The 25,572-nt window shown below is 40.6% G+C and overlaps 1 protein-coding gene, 2 long non-coding RNA genes and 1 pseudogene across 4 annotated transcripts in view; 3 read left to right on the top strand and 1 right to left on the bottom strand.

The window, feature by feature from the left end:
• The window catches only part of epb41l5 (erythrocyte membrane protein band 4.1 like 5), a 51,423-nt gene extending 42,734 nt beyond the window's left edge, over positions 1 to 8,689 (top strand). For both annotated transcript variants that reach the window (XM_088352637.1, XM_088352636.1), the window contains exons 24-26: positions 4,898 to 4,960; positions 5,108 to 5,247; positions 7,176 to 8,689. In XM_088352637.1, the coding sequence (XP_088208763.1) occupies positions 4,898 to 4,960; positions 5,108 to 5,247; positions 7,176 to 7,245 (273 nt within the window). In that variant the 3' untranslated portion in view covers positions 7,246 to 8,689. The remainder of the gene's footprint in view (positions 1 to 4,897; positions 4,961 to 5,107; positions 5,248 to 7,175) is intronic.
• A 3,058-nt stretch (positions 8,690 to 11,747) lies between these two features.
• LOC148353283 (U2 spliceosomal RNA) lies at positions 11,748 to 11,888 on the top strand (annotated as a pseudogene).
• A 2,692-nt stretch (positions 11,889 to 14,580) lies between these two features.
• On the top strand, positions 14,581 to 15,742 carry LOC148353282 (uncharacterized). The gene is made up of 2 exons (XR_015852671.1): positions 14,581 to 14,948; positions 15,367 to 15,742. It is a non-coding gene; the product is annotated as an uncharacterized LOC148353282 (long non-coding RNA).
• An 83-nt stretch (positions 15,743 to 15,825) lies between these two features.
• LOC148353281 (uncharacterized) lies at positions 15,826 to 17,302 on the bottom strand. Its single transcript, XR_015852672.1, has 2 exons — positions 17,058 to 17,302; positions 15,826 to 16,292 (listed from the first exon to the last, which is right to left on the bottom strand). It is a non-coding gene; the product is annotated as an uncharacterized LOC148353281 (long non-coding RNA).
• Positions 17,303 to 25,572: the final 8,270 nt, after the last annotated feature.

Here is a 25,572-nt window from a genome sequence, read left to right as displayed (position 1 = left end):
TTATTCAGGTAAATTTTGCATAAATAGCTTGCTTACCAAACTATCATTTTCACACCAACTCACTAAATCGAATGAGATTTTCATGCTCGGTGTCACTTTCACGGTAAAATATCCGTTGCTTCAGTCTTCCAATGTTCTGCTGTTATTTCCTACTTGGGTGAATTTTCTTTCCAGAGGCTGATTCGACAGCCTTAACTGCCTTAATGTCCTACTCGGGCAAAGAGTCAGTTGAAAAACATTTTTGTTCGGGTACAGTTGCGATTATTTAACTTGGAGAACATTAAGGGACATGTATTCAATTAAGCCATATCTGAACAACATGTGACAGTACGAGCTTGAATGTAGCCACATTGTTGTTTTTCCTATCTAACTCATGTTAATGTGTTTACTTTCTCTGCATCATTCATTTTTGTTTTCTTTCTAATAAAATACAATCAGCAACGCAGAAACTCAGAATGATTATAAACGCAACTTTTATTCGTTATATGAAGCGAGGGTATTAAGTTCTGCCACAACATACACTGCTAGTAAAAGGCACATATGACTGGTAGGACAATAGACTGCACAATTCCCGGAAATTCGCTATCTGCTCAGTGCGCATGCGTTTATAAATTACCGGTGTCGTGACGAAAAATGTCCTCCCGCGTGTATGTCTCACTTAGCCTGTGTTTTTCAGCACAGGCCTAGAGCGCTTTCTTGCGATTTAGTGTGAAAATAATATGTGAAATGATATACCTGGTAATAATGTGTTAATAATTTCACAGATAAGTCTCACCAAAGTCACAACCCCGGCCAAACTATGAAAGAAACTACGATTTATTGTCCGGAAAATATGGTAAATGCAAAGAACACTGAACTGATGCATGAATAATGAATCAACTTTTTTTCCGTGCCTGATGTTTCCTGTGACGTGATCACACGATTTTGGTCACCATGGCGATTGCGCTCCTGCAGACGTGCATGAAAGGTCATCCCTCTCTCCCCCGACAATGACGAACGGACTTCACAATCTTTAAAAAAAAAAAAAAAAAATGCTCTCTGTATGCTTCTCTCACACACTGCTTCACTACCTACCCGCTCCATGGATATGCCTTTAATCGCTGTATACAGGAGGAAAGACTAGGAAGGGGTGGGGCTCTCTTGATTTGTGGACAAAGACTTGTTTAAAGCTACTTCTTCCATAGAATGGTCATTTATCATGCTAAATCATTCCCAGAGGCTTGATACTTACTGATGAGTTGTGCCAAATGTTTTGCAATTTATTTTTTAAAATTAAACAAAAAAATAGACATAGTTTTACGTTTTGGCACTCAGGAACAATCCTTCTGAAAACGTATGTATACGTTATGGTACAGAACGAGTCAAATTCATTATCTGGGTACCTGCCAAACCAATTTTGTCCTCAAAGTAACCCGGTGGACACAAAATTGTAATTTTGGACTGTGAGAGAAGGCCATTTTACAAACTCCTCAGGGAATAGGCGTAGCACATTTCAAGCCAGATGGGTGACCCTCTTAACTAAAAACGACATATAAACCTTATCAAACAGCAAATTGTCCCTGTGATGTTCTTTTGAAGTCATGTGATGCCATCCTTGGATCATAGTTTCATCGGAGCGGCCTTAATGCGCCACCTCCTTGGAACATCAGCAACGGTCCAGGGGAGATCTTCCCCAAGGCCTCACTTCGGCGAATTCCGACAAGAGCAGAAGGATAAGAGGAGGAAAATAATATCCTGAGTTTGAACTCTTCAGTCCTCACAAAAAAGTAAAAGGCTTAGAGCTAAAGGATGCTTGGGAGATCAAAATTGATATCTGAGAGACGTTTGTGATTTTGAAATGTAGCATTAACAGTTTACATTAAGAAATTATTACCGGTGATTACCATCTACTCTAGATTACAGAATGCACCTGATTAACTTATTCAATAACATAATGTATGAATACTTTTTCGAAAGCATTGTCCCTGAGTGCCAAAATGTAAAAATAAGTTTTTGTTTCATTTTAAAAAACTATTATCAAGGCTCTGGCGCTGCTCATCCGTTGTAACCCTTTTACCGTTAGATTGCAGGAGTGGCTTTGATCAGACCTTTATCCACACATTAAGGAAGCCCAACTTCTTAGTGTTGCTTCCTGTATTTGCCAAATGGGTGTGTGATGAGTGTGCATGAGCGGCCCAATATGGCGAGTATAAGCATAGTGAAACAGTGTGGTGAGTGTCGCGAGATATGGACAAATATTAATAGGCAGTTAACTAGTTAACAGGTTATTCCTTTAAAAAAAAATAACGAAAATATGACAAATTCCTATCCTTATCGTCTGGTCACAGAGTGAAGATGTTTCGTGTATGCTTGCAGGAACGCAATCGCCATAATGACCAAAATCATGTGATCAATTTACTGGAAACATTGGGCGCTAGTTCTTGCAAAGTTCATCATTCATGCATAAGTTCAGTGTCCTTACAATAGAATTTGTTATGCAAGCAAGGTGCCCTTATGTTTATGGAAAGCATTGTTTAGATATAGGAAATATCACAAATGCAAAGATAAAAGCACCGAAATTAAAGTTCTGCTTGAATTGCAGTTCTTCACAGAAAGTTGTTTTTCTCATACATTTCCTTGGAAACGAGTATTTTCAAGAAACTTGTTCAACTGTTGTTTACTAAACAATGGTAGAAGCTAGAAAGTTGAGTGGTGAAGCCGCCTTTTGATATGTCCTATGCCTATATAACTACAGAACAAAATTTTCTGTTGGCCTTTAAAATTAGTACAAAAATTGGCTGCCACCAGCTATTCCTATTTGAGAGATATTCTAGCATTGAATGAGTTAAGCTGCATGCTCAAATTCAAGAACAAAACTTAATTTTGTCTTGGTACGAGCAGTAGTCAAGTCAAGTCACATTTATTTGTATAGCCCTTAATTACAAAAATGTCTCAAAGGACTACACAGGATAACAATGACACCATCGCCTGATCTAACACCAACATGCGGGCAAGGAAAAACTCAAAACCTCAGCGTGAGGAAATAAGAAACCTTGAGAAGGGGCCTCACAAGTGGTAATCCCCCTTCCAGGATGGCCAGGGTGGAATCGATTTAGCATTGCGTTACAGTACACAAACATAGTAAACATCATTAAAGAACACTAGGTAACATGTTGAAAATTGTCCGGAAATTGCATGACAACAACGACGCCTCAAGCCCGTATACTAGTCCAGAAAGTCCATAACAGCAACGACGCAGCTTCCCGTCTCTGCCTACTGGTCGATGCAGGCGTTGAGATGCTTCAGGTCCGGACGCTGGTCCGCTGACTCATCATAAATTGTCCTCCTTCATATCACCACCAGCCAGACAGTCGGAAAAAGACAAGACAATACAAAATATGAGGTGGGCATCAATCACAAGCTTTTGAATAGAAGTGTGTTTGAAGTCTAGATTTAAAAACTTCCACTGAGGTTGCAGATCTTATCTCCGGAGGCAGAGCATTCCAAAGCACTGGGGCCCGGATGAAGAATGCCCTTGAGCCTTTAGACTTCTTGGCTCTCTGAGTCACAAGTAGACCAGCATTTTCCGAGCGGAGGCTCCATGCAGGAACATACGGGGAAATCAAATCTGAGAGATAAAAGGGCGCAAGTCCATGCAAACATTTGTATGTTAGTAAGAGAACGTTAAAGTCACATCTTAAGTGGACTGGGAGCCAGTGCAAGTTGGCCAATACAGGACAAAACTTTTTTGTCTTAGTCAAGAGTCTCGCTGACGCATTCTGAACCAGCTGCAAAATTTTGATGCTAGACATGGGGAGACCAGAAAGCAATACATTACAATAATCAAGCCGAGACGTAATAAACGCATGAATTAGAACCTCTGCATCTGATTGAAACAGCATCCAATGCATCGTACCGGATTTAAAGCGGCAGGTTTTCCAGCCATAAAAAGGAACGGATTCAGGTCAATTTTCTACATATTAATATTGGCCCTCGTGAGGATTTTGGTGTTGACGGCGTTTTCCGGTGTGTACTTTTTCAGTCTTGCTCAGAGTTGTTGACATCATGTGTTTTTTTAGAATTTGACCATTTCAGATGGCGATTACAAAGACGAGCACATATTAACCAGCTCAGTAGCCTCGATGGTAAGGCGCCCGCTTTGAGACTGGGAGGTCGGTGGTTCGCGCCCCGGCCGAGTCATTCCTAAGACTTAAAAAGTGGTCGGCGGCGCCCTCTGTTGGCTGCGGCTGCATCGGCTCGCTACAACGGGTCAGGTGCAATCGACATTTCGTTCTGTGTACATTGTTACACAGAATGACAATACAAGGAAATTATTATTATTATTATTATTATTATTATTAACTTCTGAGTCGAAACAAAATGCGAATGAAGGCTACGTCGACAAGATGTGAAGCTTTTTAAGAACACAATGCCAAGATACAATGAAATTCCTGAAACAAATAGAGAAAATGCGATCTTTATCAGCCTGCAAAATGTCACAAAGCCATTTTTAAGCTGTAGGGCTCCAGCAAACCACTGTCAGAGCCATTATCCATAAGTGAACGAAACTTGGAACAATGGCAAACCTTCCCAGGAGTGGTTGACCAACAAAGGTTACTCCAAGTGTTGATAATGGCTGACTCAGGAGGTTACAAAAAAACTTTAAAAAACATCCAAGGAACTGCAGGCCTCGCTGGCCTCAGTTAATGTTAGTGTTCATGACTCCTTTATAAGACACTGGCCAAAAATTGCATCCATGGCAGGGTTCCCAAACCACTGCTGTCACAAAATAACCCAAACCCAGGATACATGACTGATGATATGTCCCAGTTGCATTCAGATGATTCTTTAAAGTCAAGTAACTATCTTAAAAATGCTTTTTTTAAAATGAAATTTCCATCTTGCTTTTTTCTCATAGTGTCCCCCTCCTCAGCCTCCTAAAGTTCCCATCACCCCTCGCTGGATCATTCCTACGGCCGCTGTGAGTAATCTTTTTTTTCTTTGCCCCCCACTTTTTGTGCTTCTTATCCTGACCAAAATGGCCTCTTGAGCGCTTCGACTTGTTGGAATTAGTCGCTGACTGCCTGCCTTTGTTCCCTCTCCCTATTCTCCCACCATTCTAATGCAGCCTCCTGGTTTCTTTACTAACGGCCTGCTCGACATTGAGCCCCCTACTAAGGTCGCCGCTCTTCCCCCTGCGGACGGGGGAGACACTCTCACCTCCACTCTCCCTCACCACTCTCACACAATTCACGGCAACCCAGTGAGGTAATGTCCTGTTTTTGCAGGTGGACTCGCACCACATTCGCTGAGCTACATGTTTATTTCTTAGAAGCATCCTCTCAGTCATTGCTGCCCCCTGTTGGTGGAGATCCAACATGCTGGTTATGGCATTCACATGACTCTTTCCTAATTCTTAATACAGTGGTACCTCTTCATACGAGCCCAATTTCTCCAGGATATTGCTTTTAGCTCAAACGGCTCGTGTACTGAGCAAATTTTCCTGGCGTGAAGGAATTTAAATTTTAATTTGTCCCTTCCCAACCTACTAAAAATATTAAAGTAACCTCGAATAGCTAAAAAACACATCTCCCTATTCACTAAAAACAGATTCAAATAGTAAACATAAAAATACTGTAATAAGATAAATAAGAAGGATAATTACAAAAAAAAAGTTTATTATGAACACTTACAGTCCCTAACGAATGTATTGGCCCCCCCAAGAACTTTTGTCATTTTGCCACAGGCTTCAAACTAAAAAACTGAAAATATTTCAGTAGAATAAACAACATGTGAGACACATTACTGATGTGGAACCAATGACCAAACATTTTGTATTATATTTACAACAAAAAAACCTCAAAAGTAGGTGTTGCAAAAATACTGACCCCCCTGTTCTCTCAGCTCAGCCAAATGACTCAAAAGTTTCCTGATGACCTTCGAATGATCCAATGTCGACCTAAATTAATAACAATAACAGGCCGTGTTCCTTTGTGGCTTTAAGTCTTAGTTTAAATGCACCCACTCTGTGATGGAATAAGAGGTACGCGAAAAAAAAAAACATGGGAGAACACCAGTCAGGTCCCGGGATAAAGTTGTGGAAAACTTCAAAGCAGTAATTGGATACAAGATATTTCGTAACATTTCCACATCTCTCAGAGCGCTGTGTGAGCAATCATATCAAAATGGAGAGAGCAGAAAACCACTGCAAACCTACCAAGACCTTGTCATTCTCCTTAACTTTCGGCCCAAACAAATAAAAAACTAATCAGAGAAGCAACGAAGAGGCCCATGATCACATTGGATGATCTGCTGGTATTCACAGCTGAGGTGGGGGAATCTGTGTAAAAGTAATAGTCGTACTTTTACAAGGGACTCTTTAAAAACATACCACTGTGTAACAGATAAAAGCATGGCGTTATCTGTTAGATCAGGGGTCAGGAACCGTTTTGACCCAATGAGCATTTAAAGCAAAAAATGTTTTAAAAAGAAATTGAGAGAGCCACATCATATATTTTCAGACAAAATTGAAAAAACTGCCAAACACACTCTCTAGCCAAAAGCTAATTCTTCAGCACATTTTATTTCACTGTGTGTCATTTGATGATTTAAATGTATGAAATGATAACAATGCCAGATCCTGTGTCCCAAATCAATATAAATATGCCATTTACAATTTGTCTTCCACCTTCAGTTAAGAGTGTTTAGGCAATTTTTTTCCATGAAATTTGTCCTTAAATAACGATTTCAAAACAATGTGCATGCAGAGTTCTTTTGTAAAAATGTCACAAATCACTGCAAACGATAAGCATATCGTCATATTCCCTTTCGGTGTAGACTGCTCTGAGCGAGAAAGAGAGAGAAGGAAGTGCCTTGCGCTGTGTGCAGGGATCCGCCCACCTCTACTGCTCACCCAATCAAAGTCGTTTGCCAGCGTTTTTCTTGATCAGTTTAAATGGTTTCTTATCGAACTTCTGCATTAAGTTGCTTCGGCTTTATATGGACCAAAAGCGGGATGAAATCACTTGACTTTGGAACGCCACAGAGTGATGTGCAATAGTTACAATTTATTTCGGAGCCATATGTACTCATGAAAAGAGCTATATATGGCTCCCGAGCCATAGGTTCCCTACCCCTGTGTTAGATGATGAATGTCAATAAAATGTCAAGTCATCTGTTGTTCTGTCACCCTGCAGCATTACGGATCAGCAGGCAACCTGCGAGGATGGAGTCCCAATTCAAGGTCTCCTGACCACTGAGCTCTAGTAGCTCCAATGCAGTTGAAGTAACAACAGGCGGCCAAACACACCTCACCACACAAGGTGAAAGATCTTCATCACGAATGCACATGGGGTGTGGTTTGAGTTTAATAACCATGCAAATGTGTACTGGTTCCATCCGTTTTGACCCCGACAAGCATAAATGGTAACTTTTTAAAATCTTTTTATTTTTGGGGCGTCCTTTTCTATGTCATCGGACCGAGCTGGACCAACTGTTAGAGTACTGTTTTAAGAGATGAATTTCAATCTGATTCTTTACATTCTTTCAGTGTTTTTTTTTTTTTTAATATTTTTTTGATTGCTTTTGGGCATTTTCTTCATCTTTTTAAAGACACTGGATCATATTTTCCATGCTGGATTATTTGACACCAACCACTGATTACACAATGTATTTTTTTATTTTCAATATTCTTTCATTTTGTTTGAAAATATCACATTGTAGTAGCAGCAGCAGCAGCAGTGCGCTTTCATTCACATTTAAAGGGAAGTCAACCAAAATACAGGGTTCGTACAGGTGCTTCAAAGCCTTAAAAATGCTCAATTTTTAATGTTGTGTTTTCAACGATTAAAACGTGTTTGAATTTTGGGTGACGTGCTTGTAAATGCTGAAAATTGTTACCACGTTTCACAACAAGTCTTCTTATAATGCTGACACTGCTCTCCTGTGGCTATACTTTGTCATTCTTCCATTGTGATTAATGGAAGCTGGCATCAGTTTGTAAGGCATTGTCCTATTGAGCATCATCGCCCCCTATGGGTCATGCCCAGGAGGACAGGTTCATGCTACACCTAAACAGGGCACTATGAAATGTGTATTCGTGCAAGGGTTTTGTATCAATTATGGACCACGCAAAAAATGAAGGTAGCGTTTCCAGAGGTAAATTGAAAAGGCTGTACAAACCCTGAAAATACTTAGTTGTCACAATACAATCTCTCTGGAAATTGATTATTAAATATACTCTGGTCTGAAATCCTTTGGGTTGACTTCAACTTTAAAGTTGTTAGATTTTACTGTTTTGACTGAACATAATCTGCTCGGGAACATTTTTTTCTCTTCATTGTATTATTTTGGAATGTATATTGACGCTCACTCATGCTGTAAAACTCGGAAAATGACAGATATCATCAAAACTTTGTTTAGAAAAGTAATTGAATTGAGTCGCAGTTGGACATTGTTGAATTTTCACCAAGATATTCCAATTCAAAAGAAAAATCAATTAATTGAACAGATTTTGCAAATCAAGTGCATTTTTTTGTCAGGAAACTAAATTGTCAACTACTTGTTTATGCCGTTTACTTTGTTGCCCCCTTGTGGAAGCTCAATGTATCTGTTCTGGGGAGTGCATATAAGCCACGCCCTTATTTCTGATGACTTGACTTCACCAATCTATTGTAATTTTGTACTCGTGAATTGAAGATCTAATTCTATATTTTTGGACTGTAATACTGAGGTCATGAGTGTATTGTGTATCACATTGATTCGTAGTTTTTTTTTCTACTTCCCTTCTTTGATGTGATGGCGTAGTTCAGGGGTGGCAAACTTGCGGCTCACGGGCAAGATAAGGCCCGCCGAAGGTTTTAATATAGCCCGCGAAACAACGCTGCAAGAGATAAACGAGCTGCACTTTGAAATGTGTCCACATGATTTCGCCAAAGCAAGGTGCCACTTTCAAATCAACTCGAGCTGGATTTCTTTCTCTTTATTTCTCTTTCCTTCTCTTGTTCTTTTTTTCTCTTTTTTCCATTGCTCTGTTTTTTTTTCTTTCTCTCCCTTTTCTTTTATCTATCTTTAAACTCTTGTTCTTTTTTCTTTCTATCTTTTGCTTCATTTTCTTTTCCTTTTTGTCTGCTTTTTTTCTCCAGATCTTTTTTTATCTGTTTTTATATCTTCTCTGTTTTATCCCTTTGTCTCTGACCTCCTTTTTCTATTTTTTCTCTCTTACTCTTTCTCGTTTTAGTCTCTTTTTTTCATTGACCTCTGGCCCCAGTGAGAGAGCTTTTTCTAACATGTGGCCCTCGAGCAAAAATGAGTTTGACACCCCTGGCGTAGTTCATAATGGAATCTCTTGTCCCGTTGAGTGCAGTTATTTATGCGAAAGTTCCGTATTTGACCTTTTACATTGTAAGAATGTGAATCGATCACTGATATTTGTCATCTGACTGGCAGATTTGCTGGTCTGCTTAAAAAAGGACAATAACTGTTCAAGTCATTAAAAACATAGAGGGAAAAATCAATACGAGGGTCAGTATGTATTTATAGGAGGCAACATGACCATGGTGCAGGAAGAATTGAAAGGATATTAAGTATTTAGCCCTTGAATTATTTATTGAAATTATTCCAGTCTACATAGTCGCTCGGTAAGCACGCCTATCGATAGATAGATGCACTTTGCCACTAGATGGCAGAAAAATGCATTGTTTTGGTTTGATTTACCACCAGAGCAACTTTTTGCAAGCCTTTGGAAACAACATGGCGTCTTGGTGAGACTACCATGCAATGGATAGATGGATTCATGGGGGGAAGTACCCTGTTTAGGGGGGGGCTCCAGAACCCCCAAATTTAACTCAAGCTCCCCCCAAAATTATAGCATTTTTATAAACTATTTTCCTTAATAAAGGACAGGATAGACTCAAATAGGAAAAATATTAGATACAAAAGTCAAAACAAAAATGTGAAAAACGCGACTACCTTCAAATGGTTCAGTTCATTTGATTCCTAGCAACGCCCCCTGCTCCTCTTTCGCCCGGCTAGTTTCATTTGCGGCTACTGTCATATGTCATTACATTGAGAGTAGATTTTACATAGTCATTGGTTATGTTGAACAACTATTTTAGCACCCAAAACTATAACTTTATTATCAACAAATATTAGTCCTCATTTTAGCTGCATTGAACCGAATGCGGTGGCACAGCAGCTGAGTGTCTAACGCATCCGCGGCACAGTTCCGATGTCATGGGATCAAATCCAGCTACGTACCCACCTTCCTGTGTGGAGTTTGCATGTTCTCCCTGTGCTTGCGTTGGTTTCCACAGGGCACTCCAATTTGCTCTCACATTCCAAAAACATGCATTTCAGGTGGTTTGGCCAGTCCAAATTGTCCCTAGGTGTGAATGAGCGAGTGAATTGTCTGTCTCTGTGTACCCTAAGATTGGCTGGTAACCAGTTCAGGGTGTTCCCTGCCCACTGCCCAAAGATAGCTGGGATAGGCTCCAGCACCCCCGCGACCCTACTGACGATAAGCGGTGCAGATACTGGATGGATGGATGAATTGAATACAGCAATTATCAGCCTAGCGTAATTGTGTATGCATCAGCTATGTGTGCGTGGTCATCCTGCGAGCAGCAGCATGAACATTTGCAGTATTTTTGTGTAAAAAGCTCCATGTTCAGGTGAGTCTTTTGCACATACACTCACGGAGAAGCAAAATAGTGGCTGAGGTTAAAAACATCCCATCCAGAATAAAATTTAAGATGTATTCTGATAATTAGGTATTTTATCCTTATCAGTTGACCATATTATTATCACGTTTTGATGAATGATCTATGAACGATTAACTATTTGAAAAAGTTATAAATTGATACTGATTATTATTAATAGTCATTTTTATATTAGTAATTATTACATGATTATTATACTGAATTTTAATCTTCTTGGTAACAAAACAGTTTGTGTTTGAGAACGCAGTGGCAATTTTCTGGTGTGAATCAGTACTTGCTTAATGGGATTCATATACAGTATGCAGTCCTACTTCTGACAAGTTTTTGTCAGTGCCTCATTTGTCAACACTGGCAGTGCTTTATGACATCGAAATCTGAGTCGGCGGTCTTAGTGGTTGCAAAAAAGTGTTTGAAAAAGTGTGTCTTCAATGGCACTAGACTCCCATCAGTGTATAATCTCCTGGATATTGCAATGTTTCCAATTCTGAAGGCAGTTATTCAGATTTGCCTAACTGGTCCAATAAGTAGCTGTAGCTGTGAAATCTTTCAGCGCATGAAGCTTGATCCATACTTGGCTTTAAAGGACCACTGGTCAAAACAGACTCCAGCACCTGGCTGTGATGACAATTGAAAAACAATGTGCTCGAACAAGTGCAACACCAAAAAGTTATTGCCAGTTTTGCAATCCTCAAGGTCATTTGATAATCTGTAAAGTGTAGAGTGGAACAATAAAGAGTTGAATAGAATGCATCATTGTCTAATAAGTTCCATGCTTCTTCTCTGTGTGTATCTGTACTCTTATTGGAAATATATAAGTAAAACTGAGCGTGGTGTAGTAATTGCTTTTCTGCTAACCACAAAGTGTAATGTGAACTTCACAAATGAGAAGTGACACTCCTGAGCAGTGTTGAATAGTCCTAATTAACTAAGTAGAATGGAAAAATAAATTTCCTCATCCAGAAACTCTGGGTGCTCAGCACCACCAAACCTCTGAACCTAAAATAGCCCTTTACTGCAGAGCACAATCACTTGACTCATGATGCTAGGTCCTTAGCTTGGCTGGCCTTTTGTGTACTTTCTAAGAAGTCACTATCTTTGATTTTTGCATTTCGGAGATGGAATATGAGCTTGCTCTGTCCACTCCACGCATCGGCCCGGTATAGCAGTACCTCCGGGAACGGTGCATTCGCAATGATCGCAGCAAGGCTTTAGGGCTAGGACCTTAGCTTGGCCTTTTGGCTGAGAGTAAGTGTCCCGGCTCCTAGGCTTTGTAGCGTATTATGAACTGACCGATAACGGATAATGAATAACGAAGATAGATCAATAACCCTTAAAAACCCCAAACCCCCCTAGATGGATAGATATTACTGTAGTTGTTGATCTATCTATCTATCTATCTATTTAAAAAAAACAATTACAGTCGAATTCATTTAAAGAAAAAACACAATTATAGTCATGCAGAAGCAATACAACTATCCTAGCCAAATTCATGAACCAGATGCGGCTCCCAAGTTTTCCCAACTCTCCTTCAAATACAGCCCCAGACTATGGAATATTGCTTTGGTTTCAGCCCTTTGAGACTCCTTGTGATTAAGGGCTATACAAATAAACATGACTTGACTAGTTTTTTTAATATACCATTATTATTTGTTTTTTACTTTTTTGTGTATGTTATTTTGTGTAGGGAATTAAAAGAAAATGATCTGATTATAACGAACGTTTTCATCTGATCTATTTTTGTGGAAAATTGGCCCCAGACCCCAGCTCAAGCGTCCCTTAAGTAAATGAAGTTTGAGATGAACTAAATTATTTGTATTTAGTTGTTAATTACTTAGTAACGTTGAGGTTTTAAATTAACTTTGAGAATGAGGTGAAAAAATATCACCGGTTTAAATGCATCAATTTTGCCACTAGATGACAGCAAGGTCCCATTTTTGGATCAGATTTCCCATCAGAGCAACTTTTTGCGAGCCTTTGGAAACACATGGCGTCTTGGTAACACTACGATGCTTTTTATTTTTTATTTAAGCAGTAAGTACGTTTTTATCACTTCTGAATCGCTTAATATTACACCCAAGCCGTATGAGAATAATTATACCTACATGTTTATAAAGCATATTAAAAGCAAGCACTGTGCTTGAACGCTGTAATGTCGATTTACGTTTAGTCTGTCTGTTTTTATTTGTTATTTGTTTTTCTTTGCTGCGACTTGAAAGATTGGATGTAATGAATTGATTTTTAATCAATTACCATTAATGAAGGGCAGAAATTGAAGACAAGAACCCGTGCCTTTAATGTCACAAAAGCAAAGGACGTTATGTCATCAGCACACAGTATTTGTTTCAACAAAAACATGAAAGTCACAAAAGATGTAATGCGTATTGTACAAAAAATTGGGAAAAAAATCGCTTTCCCCAGCGATTTAAGATCTGAGATCAGTATTCTCAAACAAACGCCGATTCCTGTTATTGCAGAGGTCCGGCTCATATGCGAAGAGCGGGATGACGCCGTACAACGAAAAACGACGGCCACCAGATGATGAAGGCGCTGTATCATAGTCATCTCGGGAGGTTTCCCCTGCTATGGCTAACCATGGAAGCCAGTACCATGTTTCATGTGGGTGTCCAAACCCCTTCCCAAAACACCGGCCCAAGACACACCACAGGAATTGGAGCCCCTACGACCTCTGCGGTTAAGGGATTCATGAGCCAATTTTCAAGGTTCGTACAGGTGCTTAAAATTCTTGAAGATGCTAAAATTGTGTTTTCATGGTTTGTAAAGTGCCTGAGTTTTTTGTGGAGCGCTTGTAAATGCAATCTGACACGATAGACCACACATTAAATAAAGAAAAATAGAACAAGTCTGCTTAAACTTTTTTCCAGTACGCTACCTATGGTGGCTTCGCTATGCCATTGCATTTCCTCGTGATTAACGGCAGGTGGCGTTAGTTTGTATGACATGTGAAGCGTCACGCTCAAGAGGACAGGCGGATTGGACCAAGAGGCCTGAAGGCTGTTATTTTAAGTGAGCTCTCTCCTGTCATATGAAAGATAATTCACTGAGATGACTTGCTTAACTATGATTTTTTTTAACCAACAGGTTCCACATCCCACACCTAAACTAGGCACTAGGAAATGTGTATTACTACAAGGATTACGTACCAATTATAGATATTATGGGCCATGCCAAAAATGAACGTAGTGTTTCCCAGTGGTAAATTGTAATGGGAAGAACGTCCTGCAGCTTAAAATGTAAGCTACATATTTGCCACGGATCAGACAGATGAGGACCACAATTGCGTCACGTTAAGAAAGTTTATTTAGGGATGGGGGAAACGGGAGAGGGGGTCTTGGAGTGAAGGGAAATCTTGAAGAGGAGATTTGGGACTACCTTTGAGGAAGATGGCTTGAAAGATGGAACAAAGAGGAAACAGAGCAACAAGGTTTGTGTGGCAGGTCTTGGAGTAGGTAAAACATGAGTTTGGAATTCCGGGGAAGAAGAGAAGGAAGAAGGGTCAAACAGGTCGGGGTTCAGAGTCAGAAGCGCAGACAAACAGGTTCCGGGTGTAGGCTTTGCAGGTGATCCGACAAAGGTAGGCTATAAGTCAGGGCTTTAAATACAGAGCTTGGTTGGCAGGGAATTCAGAACAGCTGGTAGTAAACAAGAACAGACAGGTGGAACAGATCAGGGTGCAGTGACAGAGCAGGGAGGTGATTGGTGCTGTAGAGCATCCCCAAAAGTGCCAATGTTACTGATATTTTTACCCAACACCTATGTGGGGAGAGATTGGTCTCAAAACAATTATATTTGCGGTTTATTCAAGATCTCAAAATAATGTCCTGGTAAATGCACATGCAAGATTAAGGCCCAATCCCATTTCTCTCACTCGGCCCTGAGAACCCTCCAGTGAGGTCCCTCGATAGAGGAGTGCCCTCCGCGAGTTGAGTGCAAAGTGGAGATGGTTTGGACAAGACTTGCAAGGTTCCACCCCTGTCCAGGAGATGGCGGTAATATTAACTGGCTGTAGACCTTAGTGACGTAAAGGCCTACGTCACATGTAAACAACTCGAGTCTCAACCTGTAGTGTGTCAGTTGGAGAGTTCGTGCAACGTTAAAAATGCCCGCTACAGCTGTGTTATTACCGATTGCCTGAAAGCTCATCATCTTTTCCGTGTCTCCAATCAACGGAGGAGAAATGTGCTATACTGAAGACAGCTTCGGCGCTATGTAGTGCTGATTCATCTTTACAAGGTACGTACATTCATTAAAAAAAATGACCCGTTCGGTCAAATACAGTAAGAGTTAACATACAATGCACGTTCACATAATACCCTATGTTTGTGTAGACATAAATGGCAATCTACTTATTAGTATCTTAATGCCATTTTATGACATATAGTAGGGGTCTTGAATGTGTGACATGACGAAAAGTAAACAAACACAAGAACAGTCCACCTGACCCTTAAGCTGACATAATATCGTCACCAAACTTCCCTGCACGACCCAAAAACCTTAGTTCATAAGGAATTTAATTCAAAAGAGTTGTCATTGGATATAAAAAAGGTCATTTCAACATTTTTTCATGATGCTTACATCACAGTTAAAGCGGTCTTTTTCTTTTCTATGCCCACATTTATGTCTAAATTGTTTGTTATCTATTGTGTTCCAGAGTGGCTGTCCCATAAGCGTGGACAGGTTGGACAGGAATGTTCCCATCCTGTGCTTATGGTTGGATGTGGAGTCAGAACTCATTCAGGACTTAAGGTTGAGCAAGAAGGTTATGTGGGCCCTGCAGGAGCTGCTAAAGAGGGAACAGGGCCGTGGCTGGAGGTCCTGATCTACGTGTACTGGCTGGCCCACGCTCTGTCCTACCGTGTGGTGTCACGGGTCTTCAGGGTTCCCAGGTCCACCGTACAAAGAATTGTCCACAGTTAATATGGAATAAATTGCCCAAAAGCCATATTTTAGGCTCTTTAAGTCAGACCCACATTTGCATTATGTGCTTTTCTGCATTACTATTCAATAAACATCTTCATTTTGAGTAACACCTTGGTGGTTTATTTCATAATGATGTGAGATACTGTGTGTGAACTATGTGACTGTTGGACAGAAAACAACTACAAATCACTCCAGCTTAAATAATAGTTTACTTTCAGAAAAACAAACTCACATTGGGCCAAAATACATAATAGTAAATAAATAATGTGTCACAAATTTTAACAAAAATATACCAATACTTCCATGAAGCTGGAAAACACAAACTGGAACTTCATTGAGTTCTTAATAAAAAAAAATATTTTCCTTTTATAAAACAAAGGGAAACATTGCAGAGATGTCACTGTTCTGGAAATTTGTCCACGAGCTTCCCAAAAAGGACAGGAACCGCTCAGTTTTGGCCACAGTTTCTTTGAGCCTTTTCCTCACTCCGGCAGACTCCACTTTCAAAAAGTCAAGGAGTGTATCGTGCTTCCTTTTTTTTCTGGGTGATTTGGGGTTTGGCGCCGGACTAGAAGGTGCCAACGACGTGCCTGGTGGTGTGGATGGCGTGGTAGCTGTGATGGTGACCAGCTCTTCCACGGGACGTTCTACAGTGGCCTTTAGGTTGGGTGGAAAAAACAAGAATTACTTAATGCTGATGTATTGTACAAAAACAACTGTGTATAGGATGCTCAACAAGTTGATGTGAGACAGGAAATTATAGGATGTGTTCTGGATAATTATTTGATAGTGAATAGATACACAAAATTGACATGTTATTCTTATGGCTGTATGAGCCTTCTATTGGCCAGCATCACATATGCTTTTGAATTGTCTCCACATTTGGACAACATTTTGAGAAGGTAATTAGTTTACTTAATATGTGTTTACAGAGAAGGCAGTGGACTATGTGATAGTAGTTTGTTTCAACTGTATTTCCACGTGAAATTCGGAGACATTACTCATAATGCATGATGAAAACTAATGCATTCTGATCTCACATGAAAGAATCATATTGTAAATAAAACACGACACCCGAAATTGTGTGCAGTAAACAAGCGCTTATGTCCAGAACGGTATTCTGACTATGCTCCTTTAGCGACTGGCCATGTACAGTAGATGTAAAAGCACGACTCGTTTAAGATAAAAACAGGGATGGGCTGAACCGTGATTTTCTGCACAGTTATCCTACTTTACAGTTTGTAGCGTGAAGATTTTTTTTTTGCCAGCTCCCTTGGTAGATTAGTGCACTTCGTAAAGTAGCGATTTTGCAATGTTCGTGTTTTAACGCGAAAATACGATTTTCTATTGCATTTACGTCTAACTAAGATATCTCAATACATTTTGTTGCAAATACATGCGTGGTTGTGGAAAACTACTTACATTTGTGCGGTTCCTTTTCGGGCATGTTTGTTGATATTGAGAATTCGCAAAGCCTTCTGGGTAGTCACTTCGCTGCCAAGTGAGGTCGAGAGCCCCCTCGGTCTTGAAGTGGTTACGACATGGTTTGAGGGCACTTCTGCCTCGGTCTTGAGAGTATCGGGACACACCCCATTTTCACGTGAACGCGCAAACCGAGTGACTAGGGCACATAGCGAGTGAAAGTGCGAAGAATGGGACTCAGCCTAAAACTCGCATTTGTAAATAGCAGATATATTTGTGGATCTTCCTGCAACTGAAAATGCAAGGTACATACATTGTTATCATAATTTTTACCCAACGCCTACAATTTAGCAACTTCAACTTCCCACAACATATATGAAATTCTTCCCAGCTTCCAAACGTGCACTGAGGCACAATATACAAAGAGCAGCAAGGTAAAAAAAAGAAGAAAAAGTAGGCATCCACAGTGAATATGGCCATAAAAAATCATTCGTATGTACCATTTTTCATAAGTCGAATGGTTGTAAGTAGGGGAGCGTCTGTATGTCACTTAAAATTTGTCCCTCCCTCAGTTACTTAAGAGTGTTGAGGCTCATTTTGACTGTCCTTTCTGTCCTAAATAATGGTTTCAAAACAAGGTGCAAGTAGAGTTATTTTGTAAAAATGTCACAAAATATTGCAAATGAGGATCCCAACATATTTACCTTCAGTGCTGGGGGAGGAGAAGGAGTGCATGCACACTGTGTACACATCCACCCTTTTCCTACCGCTTAATTAATCAAAATGGTCTTAGTGCTACGTTAGAGGTTATTGGTGTTTAAAGTTTGTTCCGTCCCTTTTATCATAAAGTGCCTTGACAAAGAACCAAGACTGTTTAATAAGCTTCCATGTAAAGGATTATTTATTGATTTACAGCCAAAACGGGATCTGTTGGTGTGACACCTTGACTGTAAACTGTGCAGTGGTATACCGTATACTAGACCGAGCCCTGCAAGTTGGTATTGTCTCGCCATTGCACATGCGATAATCGTCTCCGCATGTAAAAACGCAGTAGATAAATACGCAAATTCTCTTTTATCTCTGAGCCATAGCTACATCAGGGAACCTAACAAGTTATATTATATGTGATCGTTATTATGATGTGAGATATGATATTTAAACCTTAACATACTTTGCTGCATAATTTTTATACAAATACTTTATGAGGAGATATTTTAAACCATTAACACATGTACTGTTCAGATCCACAAATATAGTCACAATTTACTCAAACTCTAAAAATCATCAAAATTAAAAATCATATACGTAAAATATTTGTGGATCTGTAAGTCACGTATGAAGATTGCAGACCTCTTTAACGATTTGCAAAATCGTGTGTAAATCGAGGACATATTTGTGGCTCTGTAACATACTTGATTTACACCATCCATTCATCTATTATCCGCACTGCTATTCCTCAGTAGGGTCACGGGGGTCCTGGAGCACGTCCCAGCTGTATTCGGGCAGTGGGCAGGAGACACCCTGAACTGGTTGCCGGCCAGTCGCAGGCCACACATAGACAACTCTTCATTAACACCTGGACTGGCAGGTTTTTGGAATGTGGGAGGAAACCGGAGTGCCCAGAGAAAACCCACCCAAGCACAGGGAGAACATGCAAACTCCACTCAGTTGGGCTGGCAGCTGGATTTTAACCCATGAAATCAACACGGTGTCTCGGACGTGCTAACCACTCAGATGCCGTGCCACCAGATATTTACAATGGTACTGGAAAATTTAAAAAATGACTTTAAAAGTCCTTTAAAAAGTTCTTACGTTTGGCCATGAAAAAGGGGTACAAACCCTGTATCTGTGATGCATCTCGTCTGTTCCTGCATTGTGAGCAGGCCACATCACCGCTCTCCAAGTCTCCAGTATCTTCTCAACGGACAAAAGTTGCACGAGATGGATCCGAGAAGACGTGACAGGTTTTCACTCGACTTTGGCTGTGATTTGTGAACGTCCGTCACCTCACATTGTGAGGTGAGTGATTGCAACTTGAATGATTGCTACACGCTAGTTGGGGTTGGGGCCATTATTAAGCAGGGCCACAGCCCACAGTGGCTCAATAAGTCAGACAGGACTGCTCCCCTCAGCACTTGCGTGACACACGCACACCCTCTTATATGAATAATGGATTAACGTACATGGACCTTGTGCCAGGTCGCCATTGCTTAAGCAGGCGCAAAGCCTCCATGGAAATCTTTTACGCATTGATCATTAACTTCACTGGCAACGTTCATTTTTTTTTGTGCTGAGCGTCACAACATAAATCGATTTTCTTTTCCAAAAGGGGAAATTGAATTAGGTTGTATGTCAGGCATATGATCACAAGATGTCGCTGTATGGTGCAGTGCACTGATGCCCATACTTGTTCTGCATGTGAGCTACTTATAAAATGGCCATATCCAAATAACCTACTTACTATAAAAATATAAAACATATTTATAGATATGGCCTATTGACTGTTGTTTATTTGTACCATACATGTTAATGTATCTTGTATTACTGCGTGAGACCACATTTTGCAATACAACGCAGTACATTTTTTGTTGGTGTGTGGATGTCACTGACCAGGGCAGGAAACAGAATTTAGAACCCACTCGCTAGCATACTCACAATTTATTAGGGAGAGGAGGAATGCGCGCACACTCAATCCGGGGATCGATGGTCGCAGAAGTGGATTGAAATCCGAACAAGACAAGTTGTCAAAAACAAACGGATCAGGCCAAAAATAAAACGGGATCAAACGCAGGCAAATTCACAGACTAGGCATTTCAAAGAGTTTAACAGGAGTGTTGCAGAAGTATCACAGACGCTCAGACAACTAACGGCTCAAAGGACCGCGTTCAAGTACTCCCAAGGAGCAATCAGTCAATGCGTCTCAGCTGGTGTCCATGGGCAGGGCCAATTGGGCGCCGTGGAAACCGCGAAAGAACCTGGCGCCACCTGGCTGGGACCAACTGGGCGCCATGGCAACCGTGACAGTGGATCCCTTGACCACTAGGGTTGTAGAGGTTCACTACCTGTGGTGTGTCTTGGGCAACTACAGGCTTGCAGCGCCCATCCAAATGACTTGCACTGAATGGAAGCAGCCGGGGTTTTATCCCCCCACAACGACCTCTCCTAGCCCCCATTTGTAATTGCATTACATACACTCGGGCAAACATTTTGGGATGGGTTACTTCCCATCCAGGTGGCTGGTCCTCCTGGTGGGGTTGCCAGGCCCCAGGGTGGTTCTCCGGTGGATGCTGCATGCCCGGGTGCTACCCAGGCTCAGGGAGTAGGTTGGGTGAAAGGATGGGAAGGGAATGTGTAGGACCCTACACCCTTTTTGATGCTGATGTTGGGTTTTTGCATGTTCAACTTTACCACCACACCAGCACCAACCTTGATTTTGGAGAATAAAACAGTTTAGACTATTCAGAAAATGGATGCTGATGTTTGTGGCTAACAATTTGCCTATGTGAATTTCATTCTCATCCCTCCTTTAGTGTGTTTCAGAAGATAGACACTGGACTCGGTGAAACTAGATCAGGTGAACGAAAATAAGCTGGCAAAGCAGAAGAAAACCACATGCTTGTCAGACCCACCACCTCGGTCAAAAGCGATGTTACTTTTGCTGCAGAACGGCAATGAAGATGTGCCCCCGAACACCTGCCGTTGTTTTTCAGCGGCACAGTTTTCCACTCTCTTCAGAGTTGTTTATGTCCCGTTTTTTTCAGATCATGTCACTATTTAAAATAGCGACTACCATATAGTTAAATACCCATTACAAATATACAGTAGTATTTACCAAGGGCCGAAAGAAAATGTGAATGAAGGCTTTTTGTTGTATTTTCTGTGTTAATGTATTAATATAAAACGAATAAGTTGATTGATTTTTCTTCTTTTATCTTTCCTTTTCCTTTTGTGATTGCATTTTTATTTTTTGGAGGATTTTTATTTTTCCCTTTTTTCTTTATTTATCTCCCCATTTCAAGTCATTCCGTGCACAGTGTTACACAAAAATTGGTAATTTTGGGATTAAAGTGACAAAAACAACCTAAAGAGCTGTTAGAGACACTTTTTAGTGAGCACGAGTGTAGAAATTAAAAAACAAAACAAAACAAAAAAAAAAATCACAAAATGATTTCCTCCCTTTATCCGATCAAACGATGTCATACCTTTTTGAATGATTTTCACCAAGAAGACGAGTTAAGGAGACAAATGAAATGCGGGTCAAACCCATCGCTCCTGCTCGCCGACATTAATGAGTCGCTCGTCCATCACGCAGGGAGTAATCAAACCTTACCAGTTCCGCCCTCTCCTCGCCAATATCTCTTTGCTCCCGTCACCGTCTCAATTGTTTAAGTGCAGCTCTCATCTGTGCTGCTCACACCAAATGACAATATTTGGAATGACTAACATACATTGCTTTGGAAAGGTATCACCTACCCCCTCCCAAAACCTTTGATATACTATTAAAAAAAACAACAACCTCAAAATATTGTGAGAGACCATCATGAAAAGAAACCAAAATGTATCAAGCATTTTAAATTGTGTTAACAAATGAAAAAAATGAAAAGTAAGAGTCACAAAAATATTGAGTTAATACTTAAATACGTAAACCCTCACTTTTCTGCAATCACAGCCACATGTGTCCTTGGGCATAGGTTTTGCACAATTTGAATCAGAAATATTTTCCCATTCCTTCCGGTCATAAACTGGAACAGGATCAGGACCCAAATGCGTGATGCTTCTCACTCAAGCCTTTTATTTTACGGGAAATGGGGAGTCATGCACGTTAGGCAGCAGTCTGGCGTGGCATGATAGGAAGCCAGAGGCCGACGAGATCGATACCAATTGTCCAAGCAGATATTGGACAGATGGGGTCCATACGGGACAGGACGGGACGGACAGGATTCATATCAAAACAGGATACCGAAAATAAACAGGACAAACGAGACAGGAACTAAACTGGAAATCAATATTAAACAGGACAAAATAAACGGGAACAATACCGGACAGGAAATACCAACAGGAAATAGTACCGAGTCAAAACCCATGTCTTGTCAACGAGCCGCAGCTGGCCAATTGGGGGCCATGACAACCGTGACACTTCCTACAAAACAGCTCAAGTTCCTTAGGTTTAATGGTGATTGTTTGTACACAGCATTTCTCGGATGTTTTCACAAATGTTCGACAGCAGGTATCGGAATCCTTTTTGACCTAAAAAGCCATAAAAGCAAAAATGTTTGGATTTTGTGTTTTTGGAGAGAGCCATTACCTTATTTTCTGAGTTAAAATTCAACAAAACAGCCAAACACACTCTCCAGACCAAAAGCTAATTCTTCAGCACTTTTTATTTCACTGTGTGACGTTTGATGATTTGATAACATCTATCAGATATTGCCAGATTCTGTGTCCCATTACAATATAAATACACCACTTAAAATTTGTCTCCCTCCCGCAGTTACTGTCATTTTTGTCATTGTCATTTTTGTCCTAAATAATAGGTTCAAAACAAGCTTTTACAGTGTGTTCCGTGGCTTTTAACAATGAGCATAGATTGTTAAATGAGCTTCCATATAGAGGATTATTTACGGATATGTTGGTGTGACACCTTGACTCTAAACTGTAATCAAGACTGTGTCCTCAATATACTAGACCAAACCCATTGGATGGTCAGTTATGTCTCTGCTTTTGTGCGCCTCGATCGGCTCCGCGTGTACTATACAAGGGGTCCCCAATGTGGTGCCCGCAGGCGCCAGGGTGCCCTATTAAGGTGCCCTCAGACCTGTTTCGAAACTATCTGACCAGTGCTGGGCCATTATGATTTTCCAGTAAAATGTTTTTTAGTGGTTGACAGAGTCTATTAAACCCTTACTTCCAATATTTAAACTGGTACTAACATAGTAAGAACATTGTAATAACATTTTAGAAATGCATACCAACCTTTGCGGTAATTACTAACAAAAAGTAGCTCTTAGTTTGGAAAGGGTTGGAGACTCCTTGCATATTTTATTTTCATCTTCGAGATAGATGTACTCACAAAAAGAGCCATAGGTTCCCAACCCCTGCTCTATAGAATTAACGTCTGGACATTGGTTTGGCCATATTAACACCTCTATATTGTTGGTTTTAAACAATTCCATTGTAGATTTTGTTCTACGTTTAGGGTTTTTTTGGGGGGATGGTGAACTTGTGCCCCATTCTCTGGTCTCTTGCCGGCTACAAGAGATTTTCTGCCAGAATCGCCCTGAATTTGACTGCATTCATCTTCCCATCAACTCTAACGACCTCTCCTGTCCCTGCTGAAGAAAACAACCCCCAGACCATGCTGCTGCCACCACCATGTGTGACAGTGGGGATTGTGTTTTTTCTGGGTGATGTCCAGTGTTACTCTTATGCCAAATGTAACAATGCATTCAGCCAAAAAAGTCAATTTTGCTCTCATCTGACCAGAGCACCTTGTTCAACATGTTATTTGTGTCTCGCAGGTGGCTTCTTGCAAACGCCAAACTGGCCTTTTTATGTATTCTTTCAGAAAGGGCTTCTTCTTGTCCCTCTTCCATAAAGAGCAGATTTATGCAGAGTATGACTAATAGTCGTCTTATGCACAGAGTGTCCCACGTCAGCTGTGTATGCCGTCCAATGTGGCCTTGGTTCTTTTGGTTGCTTCCTTTAATTAGTTTTCTTTTTTGTCTGGGCTGAAAGTTTAAAGGGACGGCCAGGTCTTGGTAGGTTTGTACTGGTTTTATGCTCCCTCCATTTTAATATTATTGCACGCACAGTGCTCTGGGAGATGTGTAAATGTTGCAAAATTTTGTATGCAATTCCTGCTTTAAACTTTTCCACAACCTAATCCTGGGCCTGTCTGGTGTGTTCTTTGGTCTTCATACTGCCGTCATCATGCTTTATAACGCTTAATGTTCAGGTGCATTTAAAATGAGACACACAGTTGACCTCTGTCATTGTTAGTCGTTTAGTTGACATTGAAACATTCAGAAGTCATCAGGGAACCCCTGGAGTTTGTTGGTTGGGCGGAGAGAACAGCGGGCTAATATTTCTGAATCACTTTAGTTTTTTCGTTGCAATTATGATATAAAATGTTGAAATAATTTGTTTCCTCTTGACGCTTGTGTTTCGCATGTTAACGATTCTTAGAAAACTTTTGTTTTGAAGCCTCAAATGTGGCAATGCGACAAACTTTTTTTGGGGGGGGGGGTCTTATGTTGTCAATACTTTCACTAGGCATTCAGCAATAATGTGTCGATTTTTTACTTCCATTACACTGAAAGGGGACATAAAAAAAACAAGGCTTCCAGTTCTTGTTGGGTGTTAGTGGTATCAGGTCGATTCAGAAGCGTGGAGGTAAACTGTGATAGTGGTTCCTCTCAAAGCTTTTGTATCGTCTGGCTGGCTGTTGTCGGAGATAACGTTCCCTGACAGGTCGTTTTGAAAGGAAGCTGGAGACGTCTCAACTGGAGAAAATAAAAAGCTTTAGAGCTACCGTGCACGTGTGTGTGTGCAAACTTGCAGGCATGTGCGTGCGTGCATTCACAATCAAAGCCTTGAGATGATGTAAATGTGAGTAGTAATTGATCCCTAAAGGGCTGCATTGTGAGTGTGTTTTCAGGTGCCAGGTGAGACGGTAACGTGCCAGCTTCAATAAAAAGCTTCATTATTCAGATGGGAACTCGCACACGCCGACCACAATTGTTAATTGGCAATTTTCATGTCGGCATTGTGTCCCGTCTTTAGCAGCAGCTACTAATTCATCTGTCATTTATTTATTTGTCTCTACCTCAAATGTGACAGGTGCAAAAGCGGTCACTGTCAGTTCTATCAATCTACCTACCTAACTCAGGGTCAAACCTACCTCGAGGTAACGTCCTTACCCCTTTAGAATATTCCACTTAACAAAATAACAACTATACATCTACAAATATAAACATAAAACACATATTTGCTGTTGAATGAATTGTATAATGACAATCAAGACCAAAGTACAATGTAATTGAATGACTTCTTTTTTCATCCCACTATCCTTTCTTATTGTAAAAGGATTGTGGGATGTTTGGACGCGTTCTTAGGGATGGACAGGGCACCTGTATGATGCTGCTGTGGTAAACCAGTGAAAGCTGTCAGGACCTGCCGTTGAACAGAAGAGTGTGTTGTGTCACCCTGACCCGAGTGACATGACCAGTTTCTTGTGTCCCTTTTCATCTGGAGGGATAAAAGCATGACCAACATAGGTGCCGAGACGCCTAACTTGTTTGGGCATTTGGGTTAGCCATTGTCCAAAAATGTGTGTGTTCTTTTGCTGATTTTTTTCCCTTTTTTATTTTCTTAGATATTGTATGTCTTGCCGTCGGTCACCCCTTTTGAGGGATATGACCAAGGTAGATAGATATTTTATTCACTTTTCCTTTCCATTATATTCAGAGTTTCACTTTTTGCCTCGTTTTTTTCCTCATTTTTTTCTTTCTTTTTT

This window comes from Urocampus carinirostris, chromosome 14 (genome assembly GCF_059441175.1).
Source record: "Urocampus carinirostris isolate Australia breed hairy pipefish chromosome 14, RoL_Ucar_1.0, whole genome shotgun sequence".
Lineage (NCBI taxonomy): Eukaryota > Metazoa > Chordata > Actinopteri > Syngnathiformes > Syngnathidae > Urocampus > Urocampus carinirostris.
The sequence above is the reverse complement of the archived record's forward strand: the minus strand, read 5'-3'. Positions and strand labels throughout refer to the sequence as shown.